This window comes from Eublepharis macularius, chromosome 12 (genome assembly GCF_028583425.1).
Source record: "Eublepharis macularius isolate TG4126 chromosome 12, MPM_Emac_v1.0, whole genome shotgun sequence".
Lineage (NCBI taxonomy): Eukaryota > Metazoa > Chordata > Lepidosauria > Squamata > Eublepharidae > Eublepharis > Eublepharis macularius.
Genome location: NC_072801.1, coordinates 38,711,278 through 38,728,297, shown reverse-complemented (window position 1 = coordinate 38,728,297; position 17,020 = coordinate 38,711,278). Strand labels below are relative to the sequence as shown.

At 40.7% G+C, this 17,020-nt stretch overlaps 1 protein-coding gene across 2 annotated transcripts in view; it reads left to right on the top strand.

The window, feature by feature from the left end:
- The first annotated feature begins 1,311 nt into the window (after positions 1-1,311).
- Positions 1,312-17,020, top strand: part of SMARCE1 (SWI/SNF related, matrix associated, actin dependent regulator of chromatin, subfamily e, member 1) — a 35,360-nt gene continuing 19,651 nt past the window's right edge. Inside the window, exons 1-4 of one of the 2 annotated variants that reach the window (XM_054993172.1) lie at positions 1,312-1,395; positions 3,967-4,011; positions 4,766-4,809; positions 14,313-14,417. In XM_054993172.1, coding sequence (XP_054849147.1) covers positions 4,005-4,011; positions 4,766-4,809; positions 14,313-14,417 — 156 coding nt within the window. In that variant the 5' untranslated portion in view covers positions 1,312-1,395; positions 3,967-4,004. Of the gene's footprint in view, positions 1,396-3,966; positions 4,012-4,765; positions 4,810-14,312; positions 14,481-17,020 lie in introns of both variants that reach the window. The other variant, XM_054993171.1, reaches the window with a different exon arrangement.

Genomic DNA, 17,020 nt, shown 5'->3' with positions numbered 1-17,020 from the left:
CAGGGGTTTCTGCAGTGCACCCAGATCATGTTTTCAGCTCCCCTTCCCCATTGCCTGGAGGTAGCCTAGGGCTTAAAACATGGCTTCAAACCAATAGGGGTCGCCTGGCTGGAGGCTCCAACTAACAATCAAAAAGAGATGTCCTATTAATATATATAATAAACCAAACAAAGGAAACTGCTTGAAGCAGTGTTCCCTATAGACCAGTTCAATCAGTGGGTCTGCAACCGTAAGACTGGGGAGGCTGAGGATGGTGGAGCAGCAAATGTCAAGAGGCTTCTAAGGAAGTGTAGTTTGCCATTATGCCCCCCCACCACCCAAACACACAAGCCCCTGCTGGCTTGTACTTGCATATTAGCCTAGTAGCTGGTAACCCTCCACCAGATAAGGCAGTGTTGCTGGAAGAGGGATGGGACCAGCGGAAGTAAAGAGCCATTTTCCATGACTATTTTGGCAACCCTGTTCACCCCTATTGCTAAATCATAAAGATGATCCGTTTCAGTCTGTTATTCTCATCACTGCAGACAAACATCATTGGTTGCCCTGATGAATGTTCTACACTGGTCCTCTGATTGGGAGACTGCATCCCTGTTTGTCTCTCTGTACTTCGCAGAGCCGTTTGATATTGCTGCCAGTGCCATCCTCAGGTCTTAATTTGAACCAGGTCTGTTCAGCATTTAACCCCATGAATTTACTTTCAGCGCCAGGGTTCCTAACCACGGAGATCATCGAAATATTGCACAGAATGCCCCTGAGTATGTGCAGAGTGCCCCTCCACCAGACCCACAATTAGTTCCTCAACGGTTAGCAACCGCTTCATCCAACGACGATTTTAGAAACTAAACAGCCAGCCTGACAGGAATTTAAGACATTGCGGGGGGGGGGGGGGCGTGAGAAAAGGCGTCCATTCAACCCTTACCGGGACATGTAATTCGAAACACCGCCCTCACCCCCGCCCTACCCGCGCACGCGCATCTACCACGGTCGCCGTCTACGCCACTCGCGGGCGCCACCTCTTTGAGCCGCGCCACCCCATCGTCACGTGACATGAGGGCAGCTTTTTGATCACCTCCCCTTTTACGGCTTCTTAAGGTAAAGGTAATTTTTAATACATCCGCCGCAGTTTCGCTATAATCTTTTTTGGGAAGAAAAAAGCAAAAGCGTTAGAGAGCTGAGAAGAGGAAAAATGTGTACCCAAATGGGGAGTTTGTTTATGTGGGAAATGGTTATGGCAGTTTTTTTAAAAACACGTGAGAAAAAGTGTTGTGTGGAAAGCGGCAAAAGGAAACAGAAGCTGCGCCTGCCTCTTTCTCTTCCTCCTGTGCCTTCCTCGCCATCCCTGACTGCATCGGTTCGGAGACAAAGAAGCAAGGCCTGAGGCCCGTGTTGGAGCCGGTGAGTCTGCGAGCCAAGCTGGACTTGGTTTAAGAGAGAGCGAGAGCCTGACTGTCCTCCCTCCTTTTATTCCACCACTTGAATCGCACGAAGCCACTCCTCCTTATTCCCCCGTCGCCTCCCTTGCAAAGCAACGATGGGCAATAATTGTTGGGGGAGGGGACTTTCTGTCCGCTCTACGCTGGAATTTTGTTTTTGTCAGTTTTTTTAACAACAAAATGATTCTAGTACACCCCTTTATTATTTTTGTATACAAAAATAAGCGATTTTTTTCGATCTTAGAATAAATGCACTTCTTACCTAATCAGTACATATTGGGGGGGGGCGGTCAGTTAAGAAACAGTAATTCTAAATTCAGTTTTCATCACTATTTATCTCTCTCTCCAGGAAAATAGCATTTTCCCTTGCATCTTTTCCAATATTGAAAAAAAATCCAATTTCTCCACATATTTAAAATGTTTTAAACAAGTTAACACACTCCTGATTTTCTATTGTTTTGTTGTGAGTAATAGTTTATTATAAATGCCAGCATCTCCTTGGCTTTTTTTCTTTTCATAGCCCTAGTGCAAATGGTTAGAATCAGTGAGCATGACAACAGAGTATGTGTAAGATCTGCCTTTGCCCCTACACATCTCTACCAATCTAGGTTAACAGTACTATAAAAAAATTTCAGTCTCCATATTGTCAAATAATATACCAATCATAATTATATAATATTCTTTCAATAATATATAAGGTGTCAGACTCATTCTTGGCATATGCATATACTCCCAGTTTTTTGTCTTGTGCAGTCCTTTTTAATTTGCTCAACCCACCCACTCAACCCACTTGAGGGGCGAGTGGAATATAAATCTAATTAACAAAATAAATAAATGCAGAGTTTTTCTTAACCTAGCAAGATTAAAAGTGGGATATGACTTGTGATGTTCTCTTCTAAACTTTTCGCTTTTTTATAGTATAAACGATATAAACAAATAGTTTTTTAAAAAACTAAAAGATCTGTGTGTACTGGTTAAAATTTCATCTGTGCCCCAAACCATTGGCACATTGCCGTTCTTTAGCCTGAGGGCCTAACTGCACAAGATGCTGTTCCTGGGCTTACCCCAGATCCCGTGGAGCAGATGCGCTCTTAGATTTGCTACTGAAACTTCGATTCTCAGACCCATGGAGTCCTGATTCAATCCAAGAGGATTATGACATACAGGGAGACAGGGCTTAAGCTTTCCCTTGTCCCATCTTTCATACATGAAACAGCACTGGGGAATTATTTGCCCCACTGTGTTCTGACAGATGAGCTACATGAAAGCTTCTCCATTGGGACAAGCAGCAGTTCTCCAGGGCTGTTTCAGGTCAGAACCATGGTGTGGGGACCCTTAAGTACCCTCTCCTTGTGCATCACAGTCTGAATTGGATCCCTTTTCTCTGGAGAATCTGAGTTTCAACCAGGAATTCTTAAAGCACATCTACTTGACAGAATCTAGGACAAACACGAGGTAGACAGAGGAGCAGTGTCACATGGAGCAACATGAATAGTAAAGTTAAAAGTTTTGTTGCCAGGAATGGTAGTGAACAATGGTGATGCAGTATGCTGGTTGTAATTGCCCCAGCCTTGTTACTGGGGCATTTCCAAACCTACTGCCCTCTCCACAGACTGGCTGATTTTTCTTTTTAAAATGCATGAGAGAGACTTTCTACGATCAAAGCTGTTCATACACTACCAATGGTGAAGAAAGCTTTCCACCCTACAAACAATGACCAGCACTTAGTCTTGTGGATATTCTTCTACAGCAGGTTGTTAAATTCCTATAAAACAAGATGCTTTTGGTTAGTGCAGTGCATTTGACTACCACCATTATTATTAACTATTCTTCTCTCGCTTCTCCTGAGCTGCTAGAGGAATGAATGGGGGTACCTTCATAATTATGTCCATTATGCTGATGGTAGTTCTTGGAATATGGGAAGGGGTATATATAAATTATAATTCCATTTTAAAAGGGTAATTTAATATTAGACATGGTAAGTTATTTGTACACTGACCTGGATGGCCCAGGCTAAGCCTATCTGATAAGATCTCAAGAGCTAAGCGGGGATGGCCATGGTTAGCACTTGGATGGGAGACCAACACGGAAGACCAGGGTCACTATGCAGTGACAGGCAATGGCAAACCAGCTCTGTTTGTGTTTTGCCTTAAAAACCCTATGGGGTCACATAAGTCAGCAGCAACTTGACAGCACTTTCCATCACCCAGATTATTTATAGATATGTATGTATTGTGCCATTGATGTTCATAGTGCTTTACAAGAAGACAGGCCTGTGTCCTAAAGAGCTTCTAATTTAAAATTCAAGACTAAGGAAGACAACAAAAGGAGAAGAGGGAGGTGGAGTGAAGGATAAGTGGAAAGGCTCAGTTTCACATACTTAAGTTCAATGGGGAATGAGAACAGAGGGTGAAGTTGGGGTACTGTTTCTGGCTCTTGTCCAATGTATCAGTTATGATCTTTATCAATATGTGTGATTGGTAGACCTTTCTATGCTGAAGTTGGTTCATGCTGTTATATTGTTATTTTTCAGGTTGAACGTCACCCGGGTGACCGTTTTTATCTACCAAAATGTCAAGTAAGTTCAACAGAAGGCATTTTCTGTTTCATTTACCATTCATATAAAATGGCACATATTGTTTCATTCCACAGTTCATTACAGTGGATTGTTTCATTCCACAGCTCATTACTCTTTAATCCTTCCAGCCTGCAATGCTCTAGCTCTTGAAAGGGGAGTGTGCAATTGACATAGTATTGCCTCAGGTAGACAAAATACATTGCCATGTGCTTTGCTTTAGCTCAGTGGAGCTGAGAGTCCCTTTGTTGCTAAAGTGCTACAGTATTCTTCCATGACTGGTGGCACAGGCTTTGCACATGAACTCAGGCGCACTTGTTTTAAAACTACTCTGCTTGAAAACTAAGCTCCATAGGAAACATTTGCATGTCAGAAAGCTTTTCAAGCAGGAACACTTTTAAACATGATTCTCCCATGTGAAGAGGAAATGGTACCCACCTCAGTGATTGAATTAGCCACCATTTGCGCATTAGTAGGGAAAAGAGTAAAACTGGGAAGAAAATCAATCTGTTATGCTGATAGGTACACTTTTGTATTAGGGCTAATTCATTCTGTTCGCTTGCTTGACTTCTCAGAAACTCCCAAGCCATGGATTGGACACACCTATAATATTATTTGAGGCACATTTTCAAGTTTTACATCTTCCTCCTTTGTCATCTGTTCATATTTTGCTTTGATGTTTTAAAAATGCCTTGCAGTTTCTAGATTCCAGATCCTGTACATAGTCATTCATTTCCCCCTCTCTCTTTTTACACAGAAAGGCCATCTTATGCCCCACCACCCACCCCAGCCCCCGCAACCGTAAGTATGCAAATATTTTTCTTAATTTCACAGAGATCCAAAAATCTGGAGTCATTTTAGTCACATTACATTTGAAATGAAATGTAATGAGCATATAAGGAGCTCTGTGAGTAAGACAAAGTAAGTGATGCATCTCACTGTTACTGGCAAACCCTGACTAATCCAATACAGTTGAATCCCAGCAGGCCTTTTTGCCATTTTTGTCTCCTAACTGGCCCATTTCAAGAATTAGATTGTGAAATGTACCAATTTCTGAAATTTACCATTCAAATAAAAGTGAGAAATAGCACTAACTGCAGTACCAACATCCATCTTTCCCCACTAGACTACACCAGACCCTGTTTCTCACAAGACTTCAGATGAAGATTTCTCTATAAAATGTTTAAATAGGCTTATTTGAATTAACATTTATATAAATTTTTGAAAGAACTCATATCTTCACTTCCTTTTTATCTTAAATAATCTTCCTCCCCCCCCCCCCTTAAAGCAAAATATTTTTTAAAGGTTGCAGTTACACTTTTTTGGAAGCCAAGAGAAAAGCAGGTTCTGGTATTTAAAATGTGTAAAGGACAGAGGGTTTTTTTGCTTTTTGCTGTAGTAGACATTTTGTGTTTTTCCTATTCTTATTATTTCATTCCCAAATAGTGAGGTGTATCCCAGTTCCTTGGTAGGTTAGAGAAGAAGGTACATTGTTGTTGCAGATATTAGAGAGATAATAGCAAAAGTGATACACATAGAAACTTCCTTGTTGAAGCCCCAGGCTACTAGTTCCTAGTTTAGTCCCAGGCTACTAGTTTAGATAAATCTTCAGACTTTTTAAAATAGCATAAAATCACATTTCATTAAAATTAGCTGCAGCAAAAATAAATTACAGAAATCAATATCAATTCACCAAGTATCAAATTCCCAGATGACAGCTAAAAACAAGGTCAGCCCAGATAAGAATACAGCAAGTCCTCTCTTCTCATTTTTCAGTGGACAATGAAGGAGAGAAAGTGTTCCACAAATGTGGTGCCATTACCAATAATGCCTGATCCACACATCCCAATTCCTCACACCTCAGAGACAGCAAAGGAAGGCCCCAGAGGGTGATCTGAGGAGTTGTCTTGGTACAGTTGTTCAGAAATGGTCTTTCAGATAGCCAAACTGCTTAGGGCTTTAAAGAACAAAATGGACATTTTAAATTAAGATAGGAAACGAGCAACAGTTGTTCTATTGTTCTATTCAATAACCTCCTGTTAATAACCAGCAGTTGTATCTTTGGCCAATTGGAGTATTTTTAACATTCTTCAGAGGCAAACCCACACTGACCACATGAATGACTGTAGCAAGGCCAAGAACACAGCTAGAAATATCATCCCTGGTGCCCTACCCAGTACTAGAAAAAAGCAGTTTTGGATGTTTGTTTATTTAGCATGCATTTGGACCACATTTTCCATTGAAGATCCTTAAGGCATTTGAGCATCCAAATTAGTGAAGGATCTAAGAGTATCTCTTGATTTTTTTAGAAGGGGAATACAACCCAGTCCAAACCCTGTCCCCATATCAGTTGAAGGACCAGCTAACAGTATGTCTGCCTTATCTGGATTAAGTTTGTTTGTTCACCTCCATCCAGTCCCTGTCTGCTCACAGACACTGGGTTCACAGTCTCCCTAGAATTTGGTGGAAAAGACAGACAGCTCAGGTGTCATCTGCATATTGGTAACACCTTACATAGATGATTTCCTGCAATCACTGCTTACTTAACATGGTCAGAATTTCAGATTCTTCACTTGACTATGTTCAGCGGCACATGCCCAGACAGAGGGATTTTTGCCTTAGGGTTATCTCAGAAAATTTCTGGAGCTTGGAAGCATCCAGGGCTGACGAAGCTGGAGAGAAGAGTGGGTTGGAACGTTTCTCCCAATGACTGTGTTATCTTCTCTTTCGATTCTTTTTTTTTTGAGTTGTTATTAACTTCAGTGCCTTTGTTTCCAAGAATATACTATTGTTCCAAATATGAACTAGCTAAGCTGCCCTAAAGTGCACTACCTTCTAGTGATTCATGGTTTATTGCTCAAATCCCTCCATAGGTTTACATGAACTTCTCTTTCTGCACAAAGAACAGAATGTGTTATCTAACCTTGTGTTTTCTCGCTGCCCCCAAATTCCAACCCAATAATACTATAAACCTGTTTACACACAGTGAATTGCAAAGGGGTAGCCATGTTAATCTGTTGTAGCAAAATAAAGTCCAGTGGCATCTTAAAAACTAACAACATTGATTTCAGTATGTGCTTTCATGAGTCACAGCCCACTTTATTGGACAAAGTGAGCTGTTGCTCAGAAAGGCTAATATTGAAATAAATGTTCAAGATGCCACTGGATTTTTGTTTTATATGCTGTGAAGCCAGCATGATCTGTTGACATTCTAACCATAGTAGGGTCTGAGACACCTGGGTTTGAATCCCCATTCTGCTGTGGAAGTTGGCTGGGAGCCTTTGGGCCAGTCATTCTAATGGAGATATTCACAGTATCTGCATTTTGTATGTAAGTGTGACATGTGAAGACTGGAGAAAGTGACCACCATCAGCTGAATGCCTCCATTAGGCTTCTATGCTGCAGCGGCTCAGGAAACATCTCCAGGGCTTCTTCACATTGAGGCTTCCTTGTGGAAGAGCTTTAACAATCCCCATTGGCTTTGTTGTTCCTGACCCATGGCACATCATGCCACTTTCTGACCACCTTCTGAGCCATATCAGTGGCCCATAAAAGACCTACATAATTGAGGAACAAGAACTGCAGGACCCATGGATAAGGTTTGCTCCATCAAGGTGGCTTCTTGGTAGAGCTGCAGCAGCCTTTTCTGCTAACCCTGCAGCCCCTTGTGAGACTATGAGTGATTGCCAAGAAATGATGCAGTACTGGAAAAGCCATCTCCCACCCACATCAGAAATCAATAAAAGACCTGCGCAACTGAGGGATGAGGTCTCAGTAGGAGCTGGTGGTCCAACCAAGAAGGCTGCCACAGCTTCATCAGCAGAATCCTCACCGTGGAAGATAATCCAGAGAGCCTAACAGAGGTGCCCCCCTCTGCACCCAGGACAATGAACATGGTAACACAGTACTGTAGGAAGTCATGTCATATGAGGTTTTGCTGTATTTACATGGAAGGAGATCTCTTTGATATCTACAGGATTTACTTCCACATAATGGGATTACCATCCAGTAACCAACATCCTGTCTGCTGAAATCTTTGGATGAAGTCATGTTCTGAATTCTTCTCCAATAACAGATAAGATCTCCTGAGTGTGCAGAACAAGGTTTCCCTATGGGAATATCATAGCTATGGATTTCCATTTCTAATGGTTACAGAATTATATTGTTTTAGAAGACAAGACTACCTTATTTCATCAGGCCTTCAAGGCTTTTGATCTTTCCAGCTATTAGGCTGTTGGAGGAGTTGATCTTCTCTGCACTAACATTTTATACTGTGCTTTTATCTGTATTGTTTAAACTGGGAAACCCTGTGAGGTTCCATGGCAAACTGGGTTTCGAATTTGGGTCTCTCAGATCCTAGTGTAACTTTCCACTACACCATGCTGGCTTCAGCAGACATCTGTGTATAGGATCATCTGGATGAGTTGGAAGCCTTTCAGATTAAGCATTATTGTCATACAACTTATTAAGGAATAAGCTTGAGCTGTTGTATCATATTATCCATACTTGATTTTAAGTAACTGTTGAATATTACTAATTGTTAAACATCTGAATTTGAACATCATACATATTTTAGCAGAACATTGGTGTACCATAAACCTATATAAATTGCCATTTTCTGAGAATGCCTTTGGAGTGTTCCATTTAATGCTCTGCTTAGGCACCCATACAGGCATTTCCAGTTTCTGCATCACAGATGTGGAACTCCCTTCCCTTGGAGACATGCCGAAACCTAAGCTTCAGTGTTGTTTGGATGCACTGTTAAGGTCTTTTTAATTTGAGACAGATGGAGCCATCCTGAAAGGTGGGGTGGTGGTTGTTAAAAAAATTTCATATTGTGTAACTTTAAAGCAGCCAGGCAATTTGCCACTTGCCTAAGGAGCATGGCAATTAGCCCTCAAACAGTACCTTCCCGTGCTCTTGTCTTTACTGTATCTTGCACTATATCTCCCTTACAGGAAAAACAGCACAATATTATGGTGCTCTTGTGACATTGGTCTTCAATTGTTTAAAAAAACTAACAAAAGAAGAACTTAAAATACGAAGTAAAATAAGTTTCCATTTATTATATCATTAAGTGTGTGTTTGTGCGTGTGTTCACAATGATATTTTCAATGTCAGCGTTAAGCACAAATGTTTCATATTACATGACAGTGTTTTAGCTCTGGTCACACCTTTATAGAGAAGTTACTTTAAGTGATTGGGTTGTGGGGGTTGGATGTGTATAGGAAGGCATTAAGCATGTCACATGAAGTCTGCTGCTCTGATATCAATTTTTGTGCAATTGCTGTTGCCCACATTTTTGTTTCTAACAAATGCGTAGACAAGGGATTTCCAGTCTACTTGTGCTTTTGATTTATCAGTATAGGCATAGTAAAGGCAAATTAGTAGAAATTCCACTTTGCCACCCCGAAGTTTTTTAATATCGTTTTATCAAAAACATTAAATCCATCTTAATTTAGTGATCATCAATTCCCTTGAGTTTCTCATCCTGAGCCTCCTTCTTCCTTCAGAACACATTCATTGGCCACAGGCTAAGGTAATGTGTAAGTGTTTCAAATGTATCTGCTTCCAAATATAACAGACGGTAGCCTCTACTTGCTGTTTTTCCTTACATGCAAAAAAAAAAAAGAGCAGCACATGTGCATACAGGAACAGAGTGCAGAAACTGGAAAGAAAAGAAATGCAACTGTGAACGCTGCAGATTCTAACAAATCTTACCCTGTAACATTCCTCCAACTGCTTTAGTATGGATATTAAAGGAATGGTTGAGGGACTGGTGCCATGACATGCAAGAGCAGCCAAAGCCAAGTCATTACTCTGCTAAGCCTTGGAAGTAGCGTAGAATATAATAATGTGTAGAATTATAATAATGGTCCTGCAGACATTGTGTTTGGGAGCTCTATTATTTTAATGTTCCATTAAAATATATTTGGATACCACCAAAACTTCAGTCTAAGTGCTATCTTGAAGGAAGCATGGGATATCGTGACAGTTTTTAGATTTGCTGTATTAGTACAATAGGAAATAAAACACGAGCAGAAAATAGCCAGCCAATAGCTATTACTAATTTCTTGGCTATTTTTTTTACTGTTTTCTTATTTATTCCCTATTGAACTAATATATCAAAACTAAAAAAAAAAGTATAGTGTTCTTTATTCTCAACCCCATTTTAAGATGTCTAAATTACTTTTTTAAAGATTGCAGACATTATAATATTTTTCCTTTTATATAGGACCCTACAGTAAGCTAAATGGTTGAGTGGAGACTGGAGCTTGGGTCTGTCGATTATATTTATTATATATAATAATAATAACTGTGCGTATATATCACTATTCTCGACAGATTAGTGCCATACTCAGAGTAGTGAACAACATCGGTGTTATTATTGTCCCCACAATACAGCTGATGCTGAGAGGAGTGGCTTACCAAGGCCACCTGCTGAGTCACGGCAGTTGTAGGATTCAAACCAGCAGAGTGCTGATTTGCATCCCAACCACTTAACCCCTATGCTACAGCAGCTTGACATCCCCCATATTAAACCATGCACTTCTCATTACATTACAAAGGGTACAAAAGAGTTCTATAGGTAAACTTTATCTTCAGGTGATCTGAAAATGTATAATGTGATCCACTAGCATCTGGATGTGTCTTGGACCTCAAAAATTATCTGCCTTGTTCAAGATTGTCTTAGCCCCATAGCGTTAGGAAAGCTGGTAGAATTTTCCTTTTTTCTATGTTCCTATGAAGAACTGGATTGTCAGTTCCGAAAGATAGGTTTGCTTTCTTTAATTGGTCTTTCATTAGTTCCAAAGAACTATGTGCCAAGGCTTTAAAAACCAAGACTTTTACATAAAATATTATCTTTAGTCAGTAGCATAAACTCAGTCTTGTCTTTTTCATGTTGATTGGTGGCAACCAGTAGTTAATAAACTGAGAATTACCTCTTCAATTCAGTTTTTTTTAATGTTTTCTTTTTTATTTATAGCTTGCCTTTCTCAGTGAGACTCAAGACAGATTATACAGGTTAAGACAATGCTATCAAATAGTTTTGAGACATCCAGCAAACTATGCAATATGACTAGGAGCACAAAAATTAGAGACAATGCAAAGAAAGATCAGATATACGTCATAAACAGTGCCAAAGAGAACGGGATTATGAAAGCAGATAGTAATGCAGTAAGAGCAAGCTACTAACTTATGGCAAATAGCAAAATAGACTACAAACCTGTTCCCTTTATAAAAGCTCATTCTGTTCCATTATACTACAGCCTTGTTCCCTTTACAAAGCTGCCCTCCTGAATAATTCTGTGTTACACGGTTTGCAGAATAACAGAAGACCACAGTTACTGGGAGCTTATATGTGATTTTGCAAAGGTTTGTGGGGCCAGCTGTTTGCAGAGCATCTTACAGAACAAAGGAAGTGTGGGACCTGCATCTTGCTGCCTAAATGATAAGTCATAACAGAAAGGACTGGAGGATGGGAAAGGGGGTGATCGAAGAGCAGGGAGAATGGAGCTGGATGTGTTGGTGAACTGGAAGCAGTCACTTCAGAATAAGGAAGGCCCAGAAGTGAAAGGCAGGATGCTATTGCAGACATTTAGTGCATGTGTGAACCCAGCACACACACACCCAAATCTTGCAGGACCAGGTTTCCATTGCAAGCCCACTACTTGGAGGATTTTAGCAAAAAGTGAAATAATGGAGGGTAGGCAGTAGAAGAACCTAGTTGACAAAAGCCAAAGTTGAGAAGGCAGGACAAAAAAAAACTAGAGCTAGAATAGCAGAAGCTAAAGTCATAGCCAGCTAGATTATACAGGGGAGGCAAACACCAGAACTAGGGTTAAAAAATCAACACCACACTAGGGGCAGTTAGGGTGAGAAGGTGGTTTGGGAATCACTGTCTGTAGCAGAACTAAATGATCTGTTGCCATGAAATATTTATCCTCTTGGGATTAACTGTGTCCAGTTGGGTTAACCATTGTAACTGCTCACCAGAAAGGCCTGCAGTTAATCCATCCAGGTAGCAAGGACTTGCAAATCATAGTGACTCACTGACAAAAGCAGCTAGGTGTTTGGATCACAAATATCTGCAAGACCCTCCAACGATAGGGCTGAGACATTGGGAAGAGAGTGGCAGAAGGCAAGAAGATGGAAGGAACTGTTTGATCAAACACATCATCTTGCTTTATCAGATAAGTGAGATGTTGTCTTTGCTCAGCTTTGAGTGCTGCGTTAAGTGCTTGACACCCTCTTAATTGTAAGAGAGTAACACAAGACTAGAATGTGAATTCTGTGCTAACTTCATAAGTTGCAAGCAGCCAGTTCACTTCTTGCCTGTTTTATGATTACTGTATCTATTGAATTTTTCTTGGCTTTTAAAAATGTTTTGGAGAGGTATTTGAACAAATTGCCAATTTAACTGTTAATTGGTTTGGTAAACGGCAGCTAAATGAAAAAGGAAGTTGTTTAGTATTCCTGAGATTTTGGATCACATAGTTCAAAAGAGCATTTACCTCTTAACTGAAAAATATTCAGAGAAAGGTGGGGATTGGAGACAATTGTATTATACCTGGAGGAATGGATAATCTTCTCTCAGAGGAGAACCCTTCAGGACAGCAAGTCTTCATACATAGCAATGAAAAATTCATATACAGCCATGTACTGTTAGAAATCTAGTTCTCCATCTTAAACTTGCTGCTATAAAAGGAAGAAAAACATCCATTTAAGCTAGGCCTGTGTGTAATGCCCTCTCCTTGACTGGGTTTATTCAACCAAGATGCTGAGTAGACAACTTGTGGGTTTTATATGGCTCCTAAACTACTCCTGTGCGGCTTATAGGTTTTCCCTTATACACTGTGTACATAAGAACCAAAAACTCTCTTAACTGTCCTGGCTTCCCCTCTGAAAGACTTGAGAATTGTAAGCTGTATGAAGGTGCTAAGAATCTTGATCAAAATCCTTAGCTCTTGCACCTTCCCTCACAGAACTAAAATTCCCAGTGTTTCAGAAGGGAGTATCCTAGCAATTTAACCAGTAGGTAAAGTACCCTTTCCCTTAATCCTGAGTGTTCCTTCTTACAATAAATTATTGGCATTCTAGCATCTTTTACTGTTTGATGGCAAAGGATATATGCATCAACTAAAAGATGGTCTCCATTTTGATACATATGAAGGAAAGGAGGGGGTTGGGGACAATTGTATACACTGAGGACTAGATCCTGACGTCCTGAGTATGAGCCTTTGGGAACAGCAGAGTCTTCAGATACTGAGAAATAGCATTGCGTTGACCTCAGCTTTCAGGGTAAGAAATGCTGCGAACCTCACTGTTTAAGGAGGGGTAGAAGAGTCCTGGGCCTTTAGTCAGTTTGGTGCCTAGAAATTTCATTTACTTACTGCATTGTTATCCTGCCCTTCCTGCAAAGAGCTTATGTGAAGGCATACAAAGGCACACTTTTTATCCATTCTAACAAGCCTGTGAATTAGGTTAGGCAGAGAGAGTGACAAGCTTCATCCACCCAGCAAACCCCGTCACGGAATGGGTGTTTGAATCTGCGCCTTCCCAGTGCAAGGCAGGCACTCTAACCACAAGAAAGATTTCTCAACCGCAGGCAGAGATGGAGCTCTAAAATTTTGGAAATTCCATTTGCAGGGCAATTTAGAATACATCCAAGTCTGCGCACTGCTGGGGCAATGTCATTACTGGCTCAGTCTGTGCTGGCTTTTCCCTTTGAACCACGTGAGGTTAGAGCCACAAACTTGGGACTAGAAATGTGTTATTTGTTAAAGCAGAACAGCTAAGCAAAACAGAACCTCTTTTTGCGTATGCATGGACAGAATTGTGGCTTGATATCATGGGAAGGAATGAACATCTCCTTCCAAATAAATCTCTGATCTAGTTATTGGTGGGCTTATATGGTCTCTCTCTGTGTGTGTTGTCTTGTTTGTTTATTTTTTTAAAAGCCTGGGTTCATCTGAAATTGATTCTTTTATAAAATGTTTAAATTTTAACCACTATTGATAAAGCGCTGAGGCCCTCATGCTGGAAGTGCTGAAGTCATGTCTGTCCGCGATCCACAGTGATGATTTTTCAAGCCAAAAATTCCAGTTTTCCTTGACCAGGTTTCACTCAGTCTCACTGTCCCTCTTGAGAGGGAGCCAGCTGCTGCTGCTACACCTCATTTTGCTCGTTTTAAATTTCTGGTTGCTTTTGCATGCTGTATTGCAAACCATTTTCATTTCTCTGTGTTCTCCTCGTCAGGACTCATTTCTCATTCGTGTTTTTGTCTCATTTGTTTCCATCAGCAAATGCCCAGCACACCAGGGTTTGTGGGATACAATCCATACAGCCATCTGGCCTACAACAACTACAGGCTGGGAGGGAACCCGGGCACCAACAGCCGGGCCACGGTAGGAGAATCAACTATTACGTCATCCGGCAAACAACAGGAAGTGACCAGAAATGGCTTTAGAGTTAGGTTCTTCTGAATCTTAGCTGCTATCATCTTTTTTTAAAATATAAAAATGGAAATTTTTAACTTGTGATTTCTTCCCCCTTCTCCTCATTTTCCCTCTTTTTACTGTGCAGGTGGGACTAGCTAGTAGAAAATAGCCTTTTGTTTGTAAATTAGAGCAAGACGTTGGGTGAGTTCCCGTGCATGTGTATCACTTGATGTCTGAAACATCAAGTACTTACTGCATGGATGAAACAGCTATCACAGATCAGAGACCACTGGCAAGATTCCATTTTATCTCCCACCCGGTGGCTTTCCGTGGAAACAGTTCACACACATTCAGCTGTGTATCCTCAAATGAAGAGAAAATCAAGTGATACACATGCATGTGTGAATCAGCCTTTGGAGTCCTATAGGAACAGTTGGCTTAAAAGCTGGGGGTACTTTGACACCTTCAAAACTCACTCACCCTGTGGTGGCACAAACATTTTGAGATAATTACTGCATTCGAAAGATGGAGCAATCTGGGAAGGTGATGATGTATATAGGCTAATGTTCTGGAAGTGGAGTGAACATCTGCCCACTCACAGAACTAAAGATTCTTTTGAATTTCCTTCATGACTACCTGTAGACTGAATTTATGCCACATTCCAATGTCCTACTGAAATTAATTTAGAATTTGGCTACAGCTTCCTTACCTTAAGTGGAGAGGAGGGAGGTGTTGCTGCTGCTCCCTTACAAGCGGGCACACCTAAATTCCAACCACCTTTCCTAATGCTGGGGCTATTACCAAGCTTGATTCCCTTTGTGTGTCCATTGAAATGGGTTGTTCCCTTCAAAAATTTGTTTCACAATAACCTGTTAGCTTTTTAGCCACCTTGAAGTCACATTGTCTAGATGCTGCAGTCTGAGGATGAATTAGGATTGCCAACCTCCAGGTGGTGTCTGGAGATCTCCCAGAATTACAATTGTTATCCAAGCCACAGAGATCAATTCCTCTGGAAAAAATAGTTGCTTTGGAGAGTAGGCTCTATGGCACTGTACCCTGCTGAGGTACTTCCTCTTCTCAAACCCCACTATTTCCAGGCTCCAGCCCCCCAAAATCCAGGAATTTTCCAACCTGGATCTGTCAACCTAGGATGAATGCATGTGGTCCCATGGCAGTGTGTGAGCTGCTTCCCCATGTCATCTGCCCATGGTACTGCAGTAACATTTGGATACAGGAAACATGAAAGTGGAGCTATTTGCACAACGTATTCTCCTGTAAATGCCATCCTCTTAGCTGAGCAACAGTTGTATGGGAAAGAATTGCATCATTCACCCCACTCATGCTTCCTAGCCGAAGCAGTGCAGGAAGAAGAAACAAGCAGGTAACCTCAGCACATCTGCAGTGGCACATGTATTGGTCCTGCTCTTCTGGAATTAACTAGTAATTAATAATTATCTCTTATCTACTGAACGAGGATTTGAGATAGAATGAGGATTAGGCCCAAGGCCGTCCAGTGAAATCATAGCTGGTATGGGTCTTGAACCCATGTCTTCAGGGTTCTTTCTCTCAAACACACCTGATAACATGCTAAATCGAAGAGAGCTTTTTCTTGTCCTTCACAGTCATCTGGAAAGTAGAAGAAAAAATATGGCAATGTTAATAGAACTGGATAAAAAACAAAAGATAGCATCCACTGTGGTGGCATCTTTCAGACTAGTTTTTCAGACAGTAGTTTGGCCACATGTTGTGATAAGGATTCCTGATGTAAGATAAGGGACTCTTCTAAAACAGTTCAGCCCATTCATGGTTAAAAAGTGTATTCCCCAACACTAAACCCTGAATTCAAACTTGGATTGAAACAAACTTTTTTTTTGTTTCACAGATTTTCATTGTATATATCTGTCATAAGCGTTTACAGCTTTCTCTACCATGTATATTTCAGTGTGTAGTTTATCTTTTTTAAAAAGTCCTCTTGATTTGTAAGCATTAAATTGAATCACTGAATGTTTTCAGATCCATCTCTCTGTGTGTATTTGTATACATTTGCTAATGCATACACTTCACATACATTTTTCTACTTCAGCACAAGTGGATGTATGCATTGGTTCATAGCATTTCATAAATAAGGCCTAGAAAAAATATCTACCCCCATCCACTCTCTTATTAAGAAATGTCCAGGTTCTTCTGGAATGCTAGAGGTCTGATGTTGCATACCATTGCTACCACACACATACTGTGTTATTACGGTTCATTAAAGTAACCTCATTTTAATAAAGCTGAAAATCCATGCTGTGATATGTCAGCATGCTTGCACCTTGATTCTGAATACCGTTGTCCTATTCCAGTTGCACCATTGCTCTGATGTGCGGGTGGATTTTTCTGCTCATGGACTAACCTGTTAATTTCAGTGGAGGGAGCAGATGCAGGAAACATGCACATGGATCTGTTTCTCTCCATTGAAGTGAAGTCTTTGTGGGTGATGAAGTTCTCAGTACACATCAAAGTTCCCACTTCTGTAAGCAGTTACAGGTGAGGATCCAGTCCAGCAATATAAATCCCATCTTCCAAAA